General features: G+C 42.0%; 1 protein-coding gene across 3 annotated transcripts; it reads left to right on the top strand.

Annotated features, from left to right (window-relative positions):
* The first annotated feature begins 673 nt into the window (after positions 1-673).
* Positions 674-20,203, top strand: LOC111875661. 3 transcript variants are annotated; one of them, XR_002844779.2, is made up of 3 exons: positions 675-6,269; positions 12,912-17,777; positions 18,764-20,203. XR_002844779.2 is itself a non-coding variant. In XM_023872084.2 (2 exons), the coding sequence occupies exon 2, from the start codon at positions 13,157-13,159 to the stop codon at positions 14,822-14,824; it is 1,668 nt and encodes a 555-aa protein (XP_023727852.1). In that variant the 5' UTR covers positions 675-6,269; positions 12,912-13,156; the 3' UTR covers positions 14,825-18,756. The 3 variants fall into 3 exon arrangements, 1 of the variants encoding a protein (XP_023727852.1); XR_002844780.2 differs by lacking the exons at positions 12,912-17,777; positions 18,764-20,203 and adding an exon at positions 10,483-10,790 and having other exon boundaries at positions 674-6,269; XM_023872084.2 differs by lacking the exon at positions 18,764-20,203 and having other exon boundaries at positions 12,912-18,756.
* Positions 20,204-21,570: the final 1,367 nt, after the last annotated feature.

Here is a 21,570-nt window from a genome sequence, read left to right as displayed (position 1 = left end):
AGCAGCAAGAGACGACCGCCAATGGGAAAAGACTATTCTAGGGTGGTTCCGCGCGTGGGTAGTACTCGCGCGTCGCATAGAGACTTACAAAAACCCTAGACGCGAGTGCTGGAGAGGGCTTTTTGGGCGTAGTCGTTGCTACCAAACTCTGTGACAGTGCCAACAATGAAGGGACCAGCAAGAATCGCCATTCTGTGTCTACTATTCTGTTCAAGTGAGTACTTGCCTCGTTTCGGGTCACTGTCAGTGGTAAACTAACACACTCAGAACTGTGAAACTGAAGGACTGATTTTGAATAGGACTTCATGATGATGAGGCGATAGGCCAAGGAGTGAATATATCCTGTACTTGTAGTTTTAAATAGAGTTGTTTTCATGTTATAGGTTAGGTATCAGAGAGAGAGAGAGAGAGTTGAAAGAATACATCCTCTATGTGTTATATACCAGTGTTTATTTTACCTGGTGTCTCCCAAACCCGGTACGAGCTATCCACGAGCCATCGAGGGGTCAGAGCTACCCTAACCCCTTGGGGCACAACACTATGTTCCGGGAACTGAGTTCGACTTCATTTTGACCGCAACACATATGGACTATCGCTAGTACTTCCAAAAGTCCTATTATTCTCATCAACTATTTTCCGTCGTAGGTAACGTGTCTCTGGCGTCCATTCGGGGTGCTGCTGATCCTCTATGGTTGGACTTACTTCTGGCGACTCTTCGTCTGTCTCCCTATTTTCAGGTTCATCTCTTTCTCTTACTTGAGTCGGAGGTATTTCTACTTTATCCTCTCGGGATTTCTCTATTGCCTCGCTTACTCGCGATTTATTTCGATACATCAATTGGTTCTTCTTATTCTGATTACACTTCTTCCTGTCTACCATATTTCTATTCATTTCCGAGCCTGTGCTGGCTCGTTTTAACCTGTTTACGTGCAATGTAATGGATTTGTCTTCCTCTATTTTTAACTTGTAAATCGGTGGTTATATTTTCTCTAATATCCTATAAGGACCCTGATACTTATATTCAAATTTCTTAGCTTTCCCCCTTTGTTATAGGGTTATGTAGATACACAAAATGTCCCTTCTTTAATAAATTTTCACGAGTTTTCCTATCGTAGTACTTCTTAGCAAGTTCATGACTCAATTTGGACTGTTTCCCAGCCTCCTGATTCGCTTCGTGTATCCTTAGGGCTAATTCCTTAACATGTCTATCGTAATCGTCTTTATTTCCGGCTTCTTCCCGCAGTGTCGGCTTCCAATCGTCCTCTATTGGAAGTCTCAAATCCCTACCATATACCAGGTAGTAAGGGGAATATTTCACTGTACAATGTGGAGTGGCTCTATACGCCATTACTGCGTAGGGGACATACTTTGTAACCCTACAATGCAAAGGACTACAATGTTTTGTTCACGTGTGTCCGTACTTGTCACTACATCAAAGCAGAGGTAATACCTCACACCCCACTCCAACCAGAGGGACCTGAACCCTTTCGCAGTTCCGAGATGGTAAAGTTTATGACGGGTCATAATCCCCGGACTAAACCCAAACCAGCCCGACACTCTCCCTACTTTTAGAAAGAGCCATACGTTCTAATAAAAGAGAAATCTGTCCAAAAGACGTTGGAAAGAACTATTGTCACGTAGAGAGGTGGCCCTCTAACGGTCATAACTCTCCAAATGTTAAAACCTGCTTTTAGAAAGGAGCGGCGAATTGTTTCATTAGTAGAGGAACGGGACCAATTTTCAACACCCGATTCGTCACGGACCTACCCTTAGGAGACCGTGAGATTGAACCCTCTCAATCCACCCCGGATCAGAAAGACTGTGACAGCGTGTGAACCCCAACTTTCGCCGCGAAACAGCTGACCATTGGAGGAACGAGAAACTCTATCGAACCCCTTCCCCCTCTAAATCCAGTCAACCAGGAGATTTGGAGGATGGCAACGAGGCGTTCCTCAAATTTTGGCAGTACCTCTGAATCTGCAAAAACAGATGGTGAGTTCTTTTTCAAAAGTTTCGTAAGAACAGTTAAACTCGCCGGACGCGGAACTAGCCCTCTCCATCGTTTGTTAAGTGAAAGTAGTGTTTGAACAACGGGTGGAGATCATAGTAAAGTAACGACCTGAGTTCTATCTCAGTGGCGCTCAGATTAAAAATCAATAAAGTTAAGTGGTGCCAAGTGTTTGTGTCCAGTATGTTCTTCTCCTCGTCGGAGTAAGGCCCTAAACGACCTGAGCCAGAGTCTCACGCCACCCACGACTAGCCCAATCACCATCAGCTCCCACCCCGTCCACATTTTCTCTTCACTTCGCAGCTGTACCCACAGTTGCTGGCGCCCATTGACAAATCACGCCAAGTCCCGGACCTGATACCCCTTTCCATAGTGAAGAGAAGTGGTGGAGTTGGAGAAGCGGTGGAGCCAGGTAAAGCAGACCTAGCTGCAAGCTCCACTACCAACGACGGCAGCAGCGAGAACGACAAGAGAAAGGAAGGAAGATAAAGAGTAGCGACCAACCGGTGTGGCTTGAGGCTTCACTGGGTGGGACGGTAAGAACTTGTCCCAATTCTTCGCGTCCTTATTTACAAAGTGTGAAAATCATATCAATTAGTAACTTGTGCATCCGCTCGCAAATTCCGTTTGCCTGAGCATTGTAACTACTGGTCTGTAACTTCTGTATTTTCAACAGCTTGCAGGTTTCCTCCTCTATCTGTTAATAGTTTCTTAGGGACCCCATATTGCGTAATAATCTTCATTACAAATTCTCTGGCTATTACTTCCGCTTCTTGTGTGGGTATGGGGATTGCATCACAAAATCTCGTAAAATGATCTACAAATGTAAGTACTTATTTCCACTATTTGTAACCGGAAGTGGTCCTACCACGTCCAATGATACTACATCCAAGAATTCCTTTGCGACTAAGGATTCTCCCAGGGGTGCGACTATTTTATTTCCCGTTTTCCTCTTTGCATATGCTTCACGAGCATTTATATATTCTGTAACATCTTTACTTAAAGATTCCCACCAATATTTTCGTCTAATAGCGGCAATGGTCCTTGCAACGCCTTGATGTGCGGCAAATGGCAATTCATGATAACATTTTAGTACGGTTGCAACTATGTAGTTCCCTTGGAATTACAAGTGGACATCCTTCCTGTCCCTCATAATACAACACCTGGTCCTCATCTAACCAGAATTTCTCAGATACCTTATATTCCTCCTATAATAAATCATTTTCCTGTGCTTCCTTTATTTTCTCTTTTGTCAATGAATAGTCCTCCCATTACTACTTGTACACACCGTGCCTCATTTTCGAATTTGATCGGTGTTCCACTACAAAATCATATTCAGATAATTTCACTGCCCAGCGGGTCAAACTGGAACTCGGATCCTGTAAATTCAATAATCATTGCAAAGCTCTATGGTCCGTATATACTTTAAACTGTCGCCCATACAAATAACATCTGAATTGTTTAACTGCAAAAATCAACGCTAGCAACTCTTAACTCAGTTATGCTGCACTTGGATTCCGCGGAGTTCAGCTGTCGGCTACAGTATGCTACTGGCCGCTCCTCTCCGTCTTTAACCTGTGACAAGATGGCTGCAACCGCTTTGGTTGATGCATTGCAAGCCACAATAAAGGGCTGCGAAAAAATTGGGTAAATCAACAAGGGTTCCCGACTCAATTTATCTTTTAACTCATCAAAAGCTTCCTGTTGCTCAAGTCCCCATTTAAATGGACTATCTTTCCTAGTTAAATTCGTCAAGGGTTTAGCAATTTCTGCAAAATTGCGAACATGACGCCTATAGTACCCAGCTAGTCCTATAAAAGCCCGAACCTCCTTAACTGTACGAGGGGTTGGATAATTTCTAACAGCCTGTATCTTCCGGGGGTCTGGTTTGACGCCTTCCTTGGTCACTATGTCCCAGATACTCTACCGCAGTGTTTCCCAACCTGTGGTACGCGGACCCCTGGGGGTCCGCGGGATAGTTTATTTTCATTAAACTTTACCTTATCATGTTCCTCACACCTGGGATATTTGCAATGTATATCTCTGGCTCTTGAAGCCCATGGTTGAAGTAAAATTTAACGTTACTGTTGGTACCGTTACTTCTTCCCTTGTTGTATATGGAGGTTATAATTAGTAAATTAAGACAAAACTATGAATATGAAAGTCAAAACTTATGGCAGAGATTGTACACAAAGGAAAATACGGTAGCTTGACCTGTAAACAGAGATATTTACACTGTTATGAGGTGACCTCGTGACCTCACCCTATCTACATATCTATATATATACCAACTGATTGATGTATTATTGATTTCACTGGAAGAGATAAGAATTGAACGAATATGTATACCTATGTATTATCAATTTAATCATTTTATTACTCACATATGAAGAAAGGCTTAGCTACAGGATATAGGATGTGGTCCCAGAAAACCCAGAGCGAGTAACACTAGGAAGCCAGACCATATAGACTTCCTACACGGGAGGGCTGACAAAGGATGTCGCCAAGAGGAGTAACTTTACCGAGGGCGAAAGTCAGAACACTTGTCATAAGGAAATAAATCACATAGCCTGTATCGAGTATTCAGCACCATGCATCACTTGCTAGTTTAGAACGGAGAGGTCCAATTGTAAAAGTTGTTACAATATGATTCAGAGAATGTAAGAATATATAAAGTAGCACACAGGAAGTAGAAGCACTTCTTCTTCAGTATAGACAGAGTTACAGTTTAAGCTAGCCGAAGGTCCATCCTCCAGGGGGAAACCGCTATCCTAAGGTGGCAGGCGTCAAGCTGCAGTGACTACAGATCTCTACCAGAACTACACGCTACCATGATTGTTTTCTACAGCATTGCTACGCTATGTAAGTAGAGACCTGTTTGTCACAGCCTGGCTAGTAACCTCAGATAGAGGGGAAGTGATTGCAGGGAAGCAATAACTTAATTAACTTGTTTTGTTTTACTTATTTCAGTTTATTTCAATTATTACATTTATTTGTTTACTTTAGTCAATAAATTTATGTTGATATATATATATGTATTGTGGGTTGGGGAGGGGCATCCTCCTGCATCACACCCATCCCGGTCCCATAACAACAAATAGCTTCCAAATTTATTTAGTTTATTAGCCCTCGGGCAACCATTTCAAACAGTACGTGACCAACTTGAACATTTTACCACCCTCTGGGTAAAGTCCCCGAAACAGGGCCATGATACTGTAAGACCATGTCCATATACATATCGAGTTGAGATGTGTCGTCAGGAGGGGAAAGTTCAACAGGAGATTCCTAGAGAACGACCCCTAAGGAACATATATAAACCCAAGGAAATTAGCTGACGACAGCTTTCTAACCAGTCACTAAGAGTTGGGGACTCTGTGCTGTTTAGAGACTCGGCCGCCGCCATTGGCCTAAGGCACTTACCTGTTTCTCAAGTTTGTACAGTAGCATTTGTATAATAAACAGTTTGTTTTAAGCTAAATCTTCAGCAAGTCTTCCTTCAACCAGCGAAGTCAACGGAACTATGGCTCCCGCTCGGCCCAATCAATCCGTGCTCCACAGCTAGGATACGACAACTGGTGTCAGCTGCGATGTGAACGCTGAGGTCTTCACGACAACTAGCGTGAAACGCGGGGTGTGCGCTAAGGTCTTCACGACAGGTGTACATCGAAGTCTGCAACTCTCGCAGGATCAACATCCAAGACATGGAACGAGTGGTGGAAGACCCCAAGGAGAAGCGACGAAACAAACGAGATCAGGTCGGTCTCCAAGCGAGACAGTTCTCCCAGGAGGTAACAGCCAAGGAAATTTGGTAAAGTAGAACAGATTTTATTTGTTGGTGAAAGCGACTGAGAAAGATCGCGGTAAGCAACTGCTGGTAGCAGATAGTCAACGACAGAAATAAATTTGTCAGACAACAGGTCACTGATAGGTGACAAAAGAAAGAAACAGATGCTATTTGTTTGTGAAAGCTATTGAGAAAGATCGCGGTAAGCAACTACTGGTAGCAGATAGTCGACGACAGAAGTAAATTCGTCTGATAACAGGTCACCGATAGGTGACAAAAGAGAACTTTAATTTGCAAGGGTAGTAAGTTAATTAGACTTAAAAGTTTTCAGTGAAGGAGAAAACAGCAGAGAAGGCAACTACGGCGAGACATCAACGCAGGTTGCAGAAACTCACCTACATCAGCCAGCGGCCAGGGCAATCCCGCAGGTGAGAGGAGCGCAGCAGCACTCAAGAAGGAAGAAAGAAGACAAAGGTGGTGAGTCCTTGCTCAATCATACTGTCCCAATGTCAGAGGCAGACGCAGGGAGGTCAGACATGATGACCACGGAATATATCAGTGTGATAGGAGCTCTTAAGTTAGTTTCACTCTTTAATGGCAACAAGAAAGAAATTTTAACATTTGTGTCCAATGTAGACACGGCGTTTAATTGTGTACGCCCAGAGGACAAAAATAGGTTGTGCCAGTTCATTCTTACCAAAATTAGCGGTGAACCCAGAACGGCTATTGCACATAGAAATTTGGAGAGTTGGGACGAGCTGAAAGAGTTCCTCAAGAATACGTACATATATCGAAAAGAGAACGTTAGACTTTCACGCTAACCAACTATTCTGGGCTAGACAGCACAAATCTGAAAACATATCCGAATGGATTCAAAAGATTCAAACGTTAGGTTCAAAATTTCGAGAATCAGCACTCCAAGACTGGACGGAAGAGGAACGGGCAGGTATTTTAACGTTAGCCGACAAATTGAGGAACATTTGTTTTATTCAAGGTTTGTGCTCAGACAGGATACAGACGATTGTAAGGAGCCGAAAGTTTCGATGATATCGCGGAGACAGCCCTTGAGGAAGAAAGTGCGATTGTGTCCAAGCAAGAGCGCTATAAGGGAGAGATAGAAGCCCAAGTAAGATGTGGCAACTGTGGAAAAGTAGGACATACTACCCAGACATGTTCCCTGAAGAAAACCACGAAAGTAGGGTCCACTCACACTACCCAGACTAGGGTGAATCAGGTCGGAGTAGAAAGAACGAATAGGCGTTTTGAGGTAATATGCTACAATTGTAATAGGAAAGGCCATTATGCAAGGAATTGTCGTATGACGAGACAAAAAGTTAGTAGCAGAAGTACAGGTCAGGAACATTCGGGAAATGCGAACGGACTGTCGGCAGGCAGCCAACCAACAGTCAGCAACGTGCATTAGGCTGTGTTAACACTACTAAAGGTGATTTTGTTGAGTTGAAGCTGGATATCAGCAAGGAAAAGGGGTTACTATCCTTGCTAGATACTGGGGCAGAGGTATCAGTAGTGAAGAGCCAGAAATTGATAGGAAGCACCAGATACGACCACCAGAAAAAGGTAAAACTCAAATCAGTAGAAGGGGCGATAGTAGAAACACATGGGCTGATAGAAGCCAATGTAAAAGAAGGGAGAATGAGGATCCCAATAAGCTTTCAGTTGGTAAATAAGCAACTAGATGTAGAAGGAGATGGAATATTAGGGAAGGATTTCCTCCAAAGAACAAGAGCCCAAATATGCTATGAACAAAAAAGGGTTAGTTTTAAGTGGCAAAATAGCAGATTAGAAAGACCACTAATATACCACAGGGAAACAGAGAATACAAATAAGAAAGTAAGAACGATCACCCTTACAAAAAGGTCGGAAATGATAGTACAGGTGCCAATAGAATGTGAAAACGGCCAGAAGGAAGGCCTGATTGAGAGACAAGAGTTAGACACAGGGATTTATGTAGCCAGTTCCCTGATTACAGTTAAGAATGGGTATGCACTAACCAGTATACTAAATACGAATGACCGAGAAGTTGAAATACCAGAACCACGACTGAGGTTGACGAAGATCGAAATCATGACCCCAGACAAGGAGGGCATAGATCAGGAAAACTGGAATAGAGGAAGGGAAGTACTGGGAAAACTTAAATAACGAGGAGAAGGAGGTATTAGAGAATACCTGCCTAGAACTGCAGGATATTTTTCATCTGCCCGGGGAAAAATTAACCGCCACAAACGCAACAAGGCATTCAATAACAGTAGTAGCCACAACGGTCCCCATAAACACTAGACCATATAGACTTCCCGAAGCACAAAAGGCAGAGATCGAAAAACAAGTTGAGAAATTATTGGACGAAGGAATCATAGAAGAGAGTAGCTCACCTTGGAATAGCCCATTATTGGTAGTACCAAAAAAGGTAGATGCCAGCAGAGAGAGAAAATGGCGAATAGTTGTGGGTTTCCGGAGACTAAATGAAAAGACAATTGGAAACGCCTACCCTCTCCCTGACATAACGGAAATTTTGGACCAGCTGGGCCAGTCCAAATACTTTTCATGCATTGACATGGTGATGGGTTACCATCAGATAGAGTTGAGTCCGGAGGACAGGGACAAAACGGCTTTCAGCACTAAACAGGGGCATTGGGCCTATAAAAGAATGCCGTTCGGGCTAAAGACAGCACCCACTACTTTCCAGTCAATGATGAATTCCGTGTTGAGTGGCCTAACTGGGTCACGATGCTTTGTATTCATTGACGACGTAGTAATCTACGCTAGGTCATTGGTAGAGCATGACATAAAGTTACGAGAGGTATTTTCATGACTTCGGAAATACCATATAAAGCTCCAACCGGATAAGTGTGAATTTTTAAGAAAAGAGGTTAATTACTTAGGACACGTAATTACTGAAGAGGGGTGTAAACCTGATCCAGGCAAGGTAGACGTAATTGAAAACTTCCCCAGGCCAGAGACTGAAAGACAATTACAGAGTTTCTTGGGAATGATAGGTTATTACCGGAGGTTCATTCCTAGGTTTAGCAAGATAGCAGCACCGTTGCATGCTTTATTTAAGAAAGACGCAAAATTTGAGTGGAAGGCAGAACAAGAGAATGCCTTCATGAGTTTAAAAGCAAAATTAACAATGCAAACCATCTTGCAATACCCTGATTTTTCCAAAGAGTTTATCCTCACGACAGATGCAAGCAATCAAGGCCTAGGTGCAATACTATCCCAAGGAGAGATTGGCAAAGACCTGCCTTATACTAGTAGAAATTTAAACAAAGCTGAAAAGAACTACAGCACAAGCGAAAAGGAGTTACTAGCTATAGTATGGGGAATAAAACACCTTAGACCTTATTTGTATGGGCGAAAATTCAAGAACGCCAGTGATCATAAACCACTAAAGTGGATTATGAACATCAAGGATCCCGGATCCAGATTACTCAAATGGAGGATTAAGTTAGAAGAACACGATTATGAAATCCTGTATAAGAAGGGATCGTTAAATACGAATGCGGACGCCTTAAGCAGAATTAACACGTGGAGCAGAGTAGAAACTCAGAACCCCGTAGAGATCACAGGGGAAGATCAAAAGAAACAAATACTTTTCGAGTATCATGACGCACCAATTGGAGGTCATAGGGGAATGAATAAAACATACAAGGCGATAAAAGCTAAATTTCATTGGCCTAACATGAGATAAGAAATTGAGGACTATATAAAGAAGTGTAAGAGCTGCCAGATTAATAAACTGCTAGGTCCCAAGAATAAAGCATCAATGGAAATCACAACCACTGCCGATCATCCGTTTGATAAGTGCTGTTTAGACATTGTAGGATCCCTGCCGGAAACAGAAAAAGGGAATAAGTACATCCTCACATCTCAAGATGACCTTAGCAAACTAGTAACCGCAATCCCAATCCCAAGACAGGATGCAGAGACAATAGCGAGGGAATTTGTGGTGAATGTCATATTAAAGATGGGTACGCCAAAACAGATACTAACCGATCAGGTAGCTAACTTCCTGAGTGACGTCTTAAAAAATGTGTGTAAATTGCTAAGAATTAAGAAACTCCAAACTACCGCGTTTAGGCCGGAATCGAACGGAAACCTAGAACGCAGTCACAGGGTTCTAGAAGAGTACTTGCGACACTACATAAATGAAGACCAAAGAAATTGGGATGAATGGGTACCATACACTATGTGCGTGTACAATACTACCGTACATACTGCCACGGGGTATACACCATTCGAGTTGGTGTACGGTTTTAGGTCGACCTTGCCCTCGACCTTGCATGAACCACCCAGCCCGCAAAACAATTATGACGACTATGTGCTAGAGTTAAGGAGCAGGCTACAGACAGTGCACGAGGTGGCTAAAAAGAAATTATTAGAGGCCAAACAGAAAAGTAAACGGTATTATGATCAGACGGCGGAAAAGGTTCAAGTAAACATAGGAGATAAAGTACTTTTATTTGATGAAACCGTAAGGCGAGGAAGATCCCGGAAACTGAGCAGCCAGTGGATTGGTCCATATGAAGTATTAGGAATAGACAAAGTAAACATTACGATAAAGAGGGGGCGCAAAGTACAGAAAGTACATGTAAATAGAGTAAAACCTTTTTATTAAAAGGATGCATAATAAAAGGGGAAGGAAATAAAATGCAATTTAAATTGGTTTCAGAAAATGATGCACAGGGCGATCATACTCCTATGGATGGGAACAATTCATGGATTACAACCCATCTTAGAACAACAGGTTATCTAGTGGAAAGTTATGATCAATCAACAGGAATATACTATGAGAATAAGGGCCAGCTGAATTTATATAACACTGAATGGCAAGTAGTAGTATATACTAACCTGAAAGGGATAGACAGCCAGTCAAACGAGATTGCGCAGTACCTTAAGCACATAAACAAGTTATGCCAAGATATAGCAATTCAAAATTGGACCGACTGTTACCACTTCCCGGAAATTTCAAGAGAAAAATTACAGNCTGATGGCCTGCCAGACCCCCTCCCACATTTCGTTGAAGTTGTAACTGTCCAGTTATGTGATGGTCAACTGATGCTTGTGTGTGGTTAGGGTTCTGTGAAATTCCTCACTTTCTTCTCACAATTTGAGATTTCCCCCCTGGGACTTGCAGCATGTGTCTTGGGTCAAGCTGGAAGCCAGCTGCCCATCCATAAATCAGTCAAGTTAATGTGTAACACAAGGCCGAGTTCTTTAAAAATTCTAAACTTTACAGGGGAAGTCATAATTTTAGCAGCATCGTTTTCTGCTACCCCAAAATCTGTTTGACAGCCACGCAGCAGTATGACCTATACCTATGAGGAAACTGGCATGAAATACATTCTGAAGTGTCAAGATAATCATAGCAAATATTTTATAGCTATACCTTTGCAAAATCAAATGCGAGATGAAGTCACTAACGCTTCTGTTAAGAATATTATACTAAATTATGGAATCCCCACAGAAATTGTGACAGATCAGGGATCTAATTTCATGAGTGACGTCTTTAAACGAATTTGTAAGTTATTCCAAATTGAGAAAATTTGCACAACAGCGTATCACCCAGAGAGCAATGGAGCCTTAGAAAGAACACATAAAACGCTTCCCAATAATTTACGTTGCTTCTGGGATACAAAACTAAATATCTGGGACGAATGGTTACCTTTTGCTTGTTTCACGTACAACACGACACCTCATTCAATTACGAAGTACACCCCTTATGAAGTACTGTTTGGGAGAGTTGCAAACATCCCAGGAAAATTACGACAACCCCAACCTATTTATAACTTTGTATAGTATTAGAGATCAAACACAAAATGCAGACTTGTCAGCAATTATCATAAAAGAGATTAATACAGTTTAAAGAATCGCAAGGACAAAAGTGAAACCAATAGTTATGAGTTTAAGGAAAATGATTTAGCCTTGTTGAGAACAGAGAACAGACAAAAACTGGACCCGTTATGGAAAGGGCCATACCAAATAAAAGAAAATTCAAGGTTCTAATGCTGTTATTCAAGAACCAGGTAAACGGAGGCATCAAGAAGTACATATTAACAGGTTGAAACCTTACTTTTTTCATTCAATTTCAGATAATGCAGACACTTAAGTGGGCGCTAATAATCACACTAGTTACACGGTGGAAGCTACAAGCTCAAAACATCGAGGAAGTACAGTCAGAGACAGGCCGCTGAATGCATTTAGTAAATGCCATTTATAGTATAAACTGTTTAGCGGCAAGGCTTGGGCCGAGCTCGGCGACAGACCAACATCTCGCGCGTGCCGGAAGGCTCGTGCATTAATTCTGCTGAACCAGCTATTCTCCGCTTATCGATGGGATGGCGATACATGATGGCAGACCTATATGAACCCATTTCATGATAAAACTCATTACATCACCAACTTGTTTTGCAAATACAGGGTGTCCCAGGAGGAATGGACCAAACTTCGGGGGGGGTTCCTTATGTTAAAGTATGCCGATATAACCCAAAACACCTATGTCCAAAGTTGAACGGTTACGGAGATAATGGCCCAAGAAAAGTGTGGTCTTCTGGCAGGTCCACGCACCGTGCCTGTCAGCTGAGAGGCCTTATCTCTGTTTGTCCTTGAGTGCCGTGATTCACCCTAGCCGTACGTATGTAGTTGGCTTTATCAGAACGCGCAGTCAGCCACGTTACGTCAGCGCTTGCCATTCATGTGTCATGTATAGTGCTTGGAAACCCTAAGGACAATTATGACATGGCGAGCGAGTATTTTGTACTTCAATTTTATGGCTTCATGTCACTCACAAGTTAGTTTGATGTTACATACATTATTAACATTACAGAATCCACATATTCCTGCCAGTTTTAATATGTATTTTGTAATCAACAAGTGTGTAACACCGGTCAAAGTTTGACACTTCTCTGGCCATTATCTCCGTAACCGTTCCAGTTTGGACATAGGTGTTTTGCATTATATCGGCATACTTTAACATAAGGAACACCCGAAGTTTGGTCCATTCCTCCTGGGACACCCTGTATACCCACCATCAACATCCATATCGCACTCACTATGCACGGAATCTGCAAGCATTACAGAACTCTCTGCATGTGCTTTCAGTGTTGGAAAAACCTGCTCAGTGCTGCAACTGCTTCGAGTGCTGGCAACAATCAGCACAGTGCCCAGTAAGCGACCTCTGCGCCAAGTACGTCCACAACCAACTCCTCGACGGCGTCCTATTCAACGTCAAAGAAGAGTGGGAAGAGGAAGAAGAATTACAACAAAATCTTCTAACAGAACTTCAAAATCAGCATCCACCTGGCCCTATTCGGGTAAGCGTAATTACATTTCCTAATGTCTCTAACATGGACAAACCAAACAACAGCCAAGACATCATGGCCATCTTTCACAACACCAACAGGCAAGACAATCAGCCCTCCCCCCCGACGATACCTGCTATTTGCGACAAGCCAAACACAGATAACACCGACAGCCCTTTCCTTCTTCAGCGACTATGTCAACGACAATCACCAACTGATAACAGCACCAGAACCCCTATCCACATTGACATCTCATCTCCAACTCTTGGAAGTGATAAACAACAACGAACAGGAATTCTCGTACATCCTCTCACTGACGAACACATCGTCGAGAACCCTTCGCCAAAAATTATTCACGAGGGCGATAGATGTGCTAGAAATCAATCCCAGAACTACGATGATACAGGAAGAAAACGATCGCCAACAGCCGATAGCATACGCGACAGAACACACAGACGACGTAGTGTCAGCCCTCCTCCTATCAAAAGAACAAAAAGATCATCTCAAAAAGGACCAGCAAATTCCAGCCTCAGCCCTCCAAGACCTACATCTTCGTCTACTTTTCCAACACCACCGACAAGCTATACTTCCACACTCTCTGGATCAGACTATCCCGACGGAGGCGATTCCACAAATCCATCATCATCCTACACCTTCATCCTCCACCGCAGGACCTTCGACGCGCTCCCCCCCACCTCCCGAAGATCACCATCCTTTGCAGCATTCGACCACGGCGACCACATCCACATCATCTTCACAGTCAATCACAGCAACAACTCCTCCCGCCACCTCTCAACCATCCTTAAATTCCTTAAAGTCAACATTGAAGGAATTACAGAGGCTCATTCGAGCCTACAACTCATCCGCTACATCACCCGATTCATTTCATATCTTATACGCAAGGGCCTCGGAAGCTTCTATAAATATGGAAATAGAATTATCCCCATCCTAAAACCACTTACAGATGCCCTACTTCACTATGACGTAACAGACCAACCTACAACATCCCATCTTGCATGCGAACAATACGTCGAGCAAAAAAAACAAGCATCCAAAGAGGCCATAACACAATGCACATTCTCCATCGATTACATCAGTTCCCTCATCACAGAAAACAAAATAACCTCATACGAATCCTTCCAAAGAACACTCCCCACAGAGACCAAGATCCAGCTCCTAAAACAACTTGGCTATGTAGGCCAAAATATCATAAAGACCCTAATCAAGATTCACACAATCGAGGCCCTTCAAACCATTAAAACAAAACACTACTATCAATTGATCATCGACTCACTCGACCTTTCCTTGGTACAACCATCCAATGTTACTTGGTTAACAAGACTATTTTCATCTAATGCAATCCCAGTTGAAGAATTTTTTGCCAAATTCCTAATCATCCATTCAACAAACATCACAAAAATTAATACGTTTGTCGTCCAAGGTCCCACCAACACAGGTAAATCTCTCATCCTTAACCTCCTCCTATCCGATACAAAACCAACCAGAATCGCGAGGGAAAGAGACAAATCAAACTTCCACCTTGACCAACTCCCAAATAGCACAGCCGTCTTATTCGAAGAGCCAATAATAGATCAAACTACCATCGGCACCTGGAAGCTTCTCCTCGAGGGTTCTCCAATACCCACCGACATGAAGCACTCCGACAAGGAGATCATCATGATACTTACGAAGATTACGGCTCTCCTAGGGTAAGTAACAATGGCAAATCAACTTCTTTGGTCCAACCAAACATCAGACCCAAAACACAATGGACATCATTCACGACACCCCAGAACAAAACAATCACTCTTCCACCTCGCCGATACATTCTCATCTGCCAAACCAAAACACAAATCTCCAACGAGCAGATAGAAGATCTCAACCTCTATCTCCATCACCATCACCACCCATCATCAGCCCCGGAAACACTTCTGAACATAACCTCTCACTTCCAACTACTTCATCATCTACTAAACAAAAACTGTCTATACATTTCACTGACCAACAAATCCAGCAAGAAAACAAGACAAGAACTCCTACTAACGGCGATACACATACTTCAAGCAACTCCAAAAACATTAATCTATCAAGAACAGCAGAAAACGAATAAGAGGAAATGGCGACTCCACACAACACGACATTACTGACGAGCCTACTAGAAACAAAACAACAAAGATCGACACTAACATCTCCAGTCCCTCTACCTCCACTCAAAGAAACTCAGTTAACACACCTTCTCACACCTATTCGTCCAACTGCGACATCATCCATAAGACAAACTTCTCAAACACACCCCCCACCAACTTCAAGAGAGCCCCCACATTTGCCAGCTTTGATCATGGAGACCACGTCCACTATGTCTTCACCGTCTCCCACACAAATAGCTGTTAACAGAGCGATCAACAAAATCCTACAATTTCTTAAATCAACCTATCCAGGAGTTGCAGAAGTTCATGCGACTACACAACAAGTGCGCTTCCCCTCCCGCTTCTTGGCATATCTCATCCGTAAAGGTCTCTCCGAATTATGCAAGAATGGAACTCGATCTATCGACTTCCTCAAATTAACAAATTACATTGCTTCCAATGACTCCACGGACTCGACTTTCGAGATTTGCTCTCTTTACATAGAAGAAAAAAAAAGGCCATCGCAAAAGAAACAATAACTCAAAGAACCTTTTCCGTCGATTTCATTGCTTCTCATTGAGACACATTCAATCTCTTCTGTCGAAGACTTCCAACGCAAAGTACCCACAGATACAAAGATTCAACTTTTGAAACAGATGGGATACATAGGACAAAACATCATTAAATCTCTAATCAAAATATTCAACACACAATCCCAACAAAACATCAAATCCAAACATTTCTTTCAAATATTAAGAGGCAATTACGACCTCACCAAAACAAATTCCAATAACATATCTTGGTTCACAACATTTTTCGAAGAAAACAATAGTCAACCCAAAGACTTCTCTCAATTCATCATAATACACTCCACGGCACTACCCAAAATCAACGCTTTCATCATCAAAGGACCAACAAGCACCGGAAAAACACTTCTTCTTTCTCTACTCCTCATAGATACACGCCCCACCAGAATATCTAGAGAAAAAGTGAGCCGATCCCTTCGGCTCATTGCTTGTGGTGTCCTCTCCGAGCGGCGGCCGCGGCCACGGGTCACACCGTTTTTCCTACCTTTCCTACTACCTATCCTTAGTCCGTGGCGCATTCTACGTCATCGCTCCCCTATCCTTGCTGATTCGGCTGAAGCACGCGGTCTCTTCTGCCTGGAAAGTCATCGTGTATGGACGTCTCGCTCCGTAACTAAATTCTGTTTGGGTCGGCGCCATGAAAGATTCGGTTTGGTAGCTAAACTCCAGGCAGGAGAGCCCATCTCGAGGTAATGTACGTAACGCTAGCGTACTGATTCTTGTTTTTGGAGAAACTGTGTAAGCTGAGAATGTATATATAGCTTTTGTGTGTATTGTGTGTGCAGAGATGGTATTATGCTAGCGTGATGTTTGTTATTAAGTATGCCTTATATGTCGCTTGTGGCGGAGACAGCCTGTGCGAGTTGTGATAGGGTACCTTATGGCTGGTTATGCCGATTAATTGTTCTGTTTTCTTTTTTTTTTTTCACAAATTACTGGTCATATATTAAATGTTAATTGATTTTCTTGTTTATTTCTCTTTTTTTCCCCCCTGAGTAATACGACATAAGAACAACCCGTCCCCCCAACTAGTGGTGGGGGCTCAAAAGACAAATCCAACTTCATCTCGACCAATTACCAAACAGCACATCAGTCATATATGAAGAGCCCATCATCGACCAAACAACCATTGGCACTTGGAAACTTCTTCTCGAAGGTTCACCTGTACCAACCGATATGAAACATACCGACAAGGAACTTATTAACAGACCCCCTATATTCATTTCCACAAATCATTACTTATGGAATTGGGTTCCATCAGAAGAAATTCCACCACTCCAACAATGCATCTATCAGTTTGAAACTTCTGCCACAATTCAATCTCCACTTTCCACGTCATTCACAATACCACATCCAACATCACAAAACATGACATCTATGCTTTCATCCTTCATCACACCCAAGATACATATCGTATATCATCTTCAATGCACTCCATCATCTCCACTTTCCCCACATACAATTCAATCAAAATTCTATCTCTATCCTGTGAAATGGAAAGGAGTCACATATAAATTTGGAACGAACCCGTGAAATATAGACAAACAAAAATTCATCAAAGGAAAGTTACGGATTTTTTCCGGAAAATGAAAGACAAAAAATTGTATCATTATACTGATTGCGCAGCTTTCGGACAATATATGAGGTCAAAAGGCAGGTACAGAGACAACTTAAAAGATCTGGTGGCGGAATATTGGGTAGACAACACTCAGAAATAGAAGAGACCAAAACGAGGTGTCTTCAATTTCGTGGGTGAAGTTTCAAAAATCCTATTGGGAACATTAACGCAATCAGATGCAAAAAATTACAACAAACACATGACGGAATTAGAGAAAGAACAAAAAGAGTTTTTACACTTGTCAAATGAACAAATGACAATTATAAAAACCACCATCACCTCAGTAAATTCAACACTGCAAAAGGTGAATCAGAATGAAAAGGTTTTGAAGGAAGGTTGAACCGTGCAACGGTTCTTCTCTGCGAAGTTCTTTGGAGTCCCCCCCCCCCAAACGCCGGGATGCGAGCCGTTTTCCCTCTTTCCATTCATAGTCTTAGCTGACGTCAGGTCAGCTGACCTACTCCCCCTCCCTTCCTGGACTGATCCGAGGTTTCTTGTGTGGTGATGAGGAATGCCTCGATCTCTTTTCCCCGATACCTTCAGACAGGTAACATCGCCAGCTCTAAATTTGCTGTTTAGGTTGATTGAGTTGTGAAATTCCGTTTCGGCCCCGGGCGCATTCTGAAGGGGGAAGAGTGCCCTCGCGACCTGATGAAGGTTGTATCGAGTCGCGAGGTTAAGCTTGGTACATTGAATAGTTTTGTTTGTTGGCTTGAATAGCCGGTCGCCTTTCAGGCGCGTGAGTATGAATATATAGTTGTATTCCCAGTAAAGTCAAATGGTTGCCATGAGGCGTGCTTATATTTGTGTCTGTGCGCTTAGCACAGAGTAATTCTGTATTAATTGTGAGTGTGTTTTGGCCAGCTACTGCCCATCAGGCAGGGTCACCTGTAAAGTCAAATGGATGCCATGAGGCGTGCTCATATTTGTGTCTGTGCGCTTAGCCACAGAGTAATTCTGTATTAATTGTGAGTGTGTTTTGACCAGCTACTGCCCCTCAGGCAGAGTCACCTGTATCCCTTGTTATCAATATACACATTTATTTATATGTTAGAAATGCCTGCTGTATTTGTGTATATTTGGGTTGTGTAGTCTCCCTGCTAGTTCAGGCTAGCAGATCCGTCCAGCTTGGCCCATTGTGCCGACTGTGGTTTTCCTCTCCCGAGATCCCCTGCTCGACCTTGGGGAGGCATAGTGCACCACGTGCAAGCAAGTCGTCTTATGAGCCTGTCCCTTGCCCACAGTGAACACGAGTCCATGGGTTAACTGGGTAGGGGAACTGGGTTCCCGACCCGCATGGTCAAGGGACATACGGCTCAAGGTTTAGACAAACTACTTAACTTCAGTAAACATAAAATAAATGAACTAGAGGAAGAAATTGAAAACGTAAATTTAATCAATGAGCAATTTCGTCTGATACAGAGAGGGGTTGATGAAAGTCAACACTCATTTGAGATATTAAATGATGCCTTTGTTCATGCAGAACAAGGAACTATGCAACCACAGCTGATAACCGCAGAAAAGATAAAGAACTTTTTGGGAAGCCAAAAACTGCCAAGCGGACTGGACTACCCTAACTTCCCTTTCCCAGAATTACAGAAGATAATAACTCCTAAAACCTATTCATATAAACAATATTTGGTTTATGTATTGGAAATTCCTTTATTTTCACCAACCATGTATCAATTGTAAAAGTGTAAAAGACCAATCCCTGTCATGGTGAAACAACAAGAATCTACCTATAGTTACATAAATTTTAATAAAGAGTATATGTTCAGTTATGCCTTGAGGCAACATTTTGGAAAAATGACAACTAATGGGTTGTCAGGTTGTTTTCAACCAAATGAAATCACTTATGTATGTACGGAAGAGATTCCTATTTACACGTACATTACAGAGGTGGACTGTGAAGCAACATTGCTACACCCATCAACAACGAGGATCCCAGACAGTTGTGAATACAGATTTTTCAAACAGTAAAACTCTGTGGATACCTCTACATTTAAGCAACCAATGGCTGTTCATGAATCCAAATGTAGAAACCTTTACCATCTTATGTCCTCATGAAACAACGACGGTAAAAATACAAAACAAAGGTAAATTAACTTTGAAACCTGAGTGTAAAGAATACTCATCTTATGTAACTTTATATGCAATGTCAACCATGGTAACAAACTTAACAAATGATTATGTACCTTATGTTCCTGTAAATTTTAATTGTTGCTTCGAAGATTTGAAAGATGTAAACTTTGAAGACTTACCTTAGCATACACCATTAATAAATATTATGTCTTCAATCGACGACTTGAAGAGTCACAGGTAGGCAAACAGAGGAGGTACAACAAATGATAAAAGATCAAGAAATTAAGCAGAACCAAAGGTTTTACACAGTTGCAACATCCTGGGGAGCAACAATAATTGGTATAATTGTTATATGCATTTGTTGCAGTTGTTGTTGTAAATGCTGCACAAATGGCTTCTTTTGGATTTGGGAAAAGTGGACCCTGAGGGATTGTTCGCAACAAGCTCAAGATAAATGCTGTGTCAGTACTTACAATTACAATGGTTCTAAAGTAGAGTATACAAAGACAAATACCTCTCCCGCCATATCCTTGAAATCATTACCCGGGATAGGAGACGCCGTAACTGAGCAACCTAGGAAAATCCGTGCTGAAAGTTCAGATATGGAAGAATCAGAACCTATATCAACGAGAACAAGGAGCAGAAAAATGTTCCGTCAAAAGAGTAAAAAGGAAAAGTTTTCACCAAATAGGCAAAAACTTTTTAGAGGAAGGGAGATGTAATATGTAAATTACAAATCTCTACCTACTGTTAACACATATAATGAGATGAAACTAATTATGTCATTAATGTAAATTTATTAATAAGGTGAAACAAGATTGAAAGACAACTAGGAAGTAATAACAAGAACAACAAGGTTAACCTGTAAAGAAAGTGATGCCAAATGTATAGGTAAACATTCTGAAACCTAAAGTAATAACGTATTTTATATATAATTTATTCTCTTTCAGTAAGATTTTGTAAGAGGAGCTGTTTCTCTCAATTGGGAAACAGGAAATCAATAACCTTACGACCTTTTAAGGCTAAGGCACTTGAAAGTCCAAACATAACACTTGCTGCTTATGACTGTTACTCCACGTGTCTGTACTTTGGTCCTAATCTGGGGCATATAAACGAACTTCCACTATCATGAGCATATGCCTCGTGTCATCCCGATGACAGAAACATCAGACGCAAGAAAACTACTCCGGACGACAGAGGAATACCTCGACAACCTAGGAATGAATATATCAGCCCAAAAATGCACTGCATTCTGCATAAAAACCAACAAAGACTCTTGGCATATAGAAAACCCCAATCTCATATCAAAAAGTGGCGAAGTAATACCACCACTAAGGGCAGACGCCACCACACAATACCTAGGTGGCACCTTCTCGCCCTGGAAAGGTCTAACAAAAGACAAGCTAGAGACTGAACTCTTAGAAACACTAAAAAGAGTAGAACGTCTATCGTTAAAACCACATCAAAAAGCACAATTAATCACAACATACATAATCCCCCACTACCTACATAAACTAATATTAGAAATGACTCCAATAACGACAATTCGAAAAATAGATCAAGAACTTAGAAGAGTGATAAAGAACATATATCACCTACCGCAATGCACAGCCAATGGCTTGTTATACTGTGGTAAACAAAACGGGGGATTAGGAATACTAAAACTAGAAAGAATCGTGATAAGTGCCAGTCTGAAAATGGGTCTAAAATTTAAGAACCCAGATCCAGTCATGCAGGCCATATACCATGGATCAAACCTGGATGAAAGACTCCAGAAAGCAGCAAAAATTGCTCGCTTACAATGGCCCATTAGCACTCGGACAAATAGAAAAATTCAAAGCCCAAGCAAAAAGGCAAGAAATAAAAGAATGGGCACTCCTAAAATCTCAAGGAAAAGCAGTCTCGGCATACACTGAAAACAAAGTGGGGAACAACTGGCTGATGAAGCCCGAAATACTAACACCAAGTAAATACGTAACAGCCTTAAAGATGAGGACAAATGTCGCCGGAGACAAAGCAGCCCTAATAAGAGCTAAAATAAAAGAC

The sequence above is a fragment of the Cryptotermes secundus genome, unplaced genomic scaffold, assembly GCF_002891405.2.
Source record: "Cryptotermes secundus unplaced genomic scaffold, Csec_1.0 scaffold1150, whole genome shotgun sequence".
In the NCBI taxonomy this organism is placed as follows: domain Eukaryota; kingdom Metazoa; phylum Arthropoda; class Insecta; order Blattodea; family Kalotermitidae; genus Cryptotermes; species Cryptotermes secundus.
The sequence above is the reverse complement of the archived record's forward strand: the minus strand, read 5'-3'. Positions and strand labels throughout refer to the sequence as shown.

Coding starts and splice junctions, on each gene's coding strand:
- LOC111875661 (XM_023872084.2), top strand. CDS start 13,157: ATGGACAAACCAAACAACAGCCAAGACATCATGGCCATCTTTCACAAC.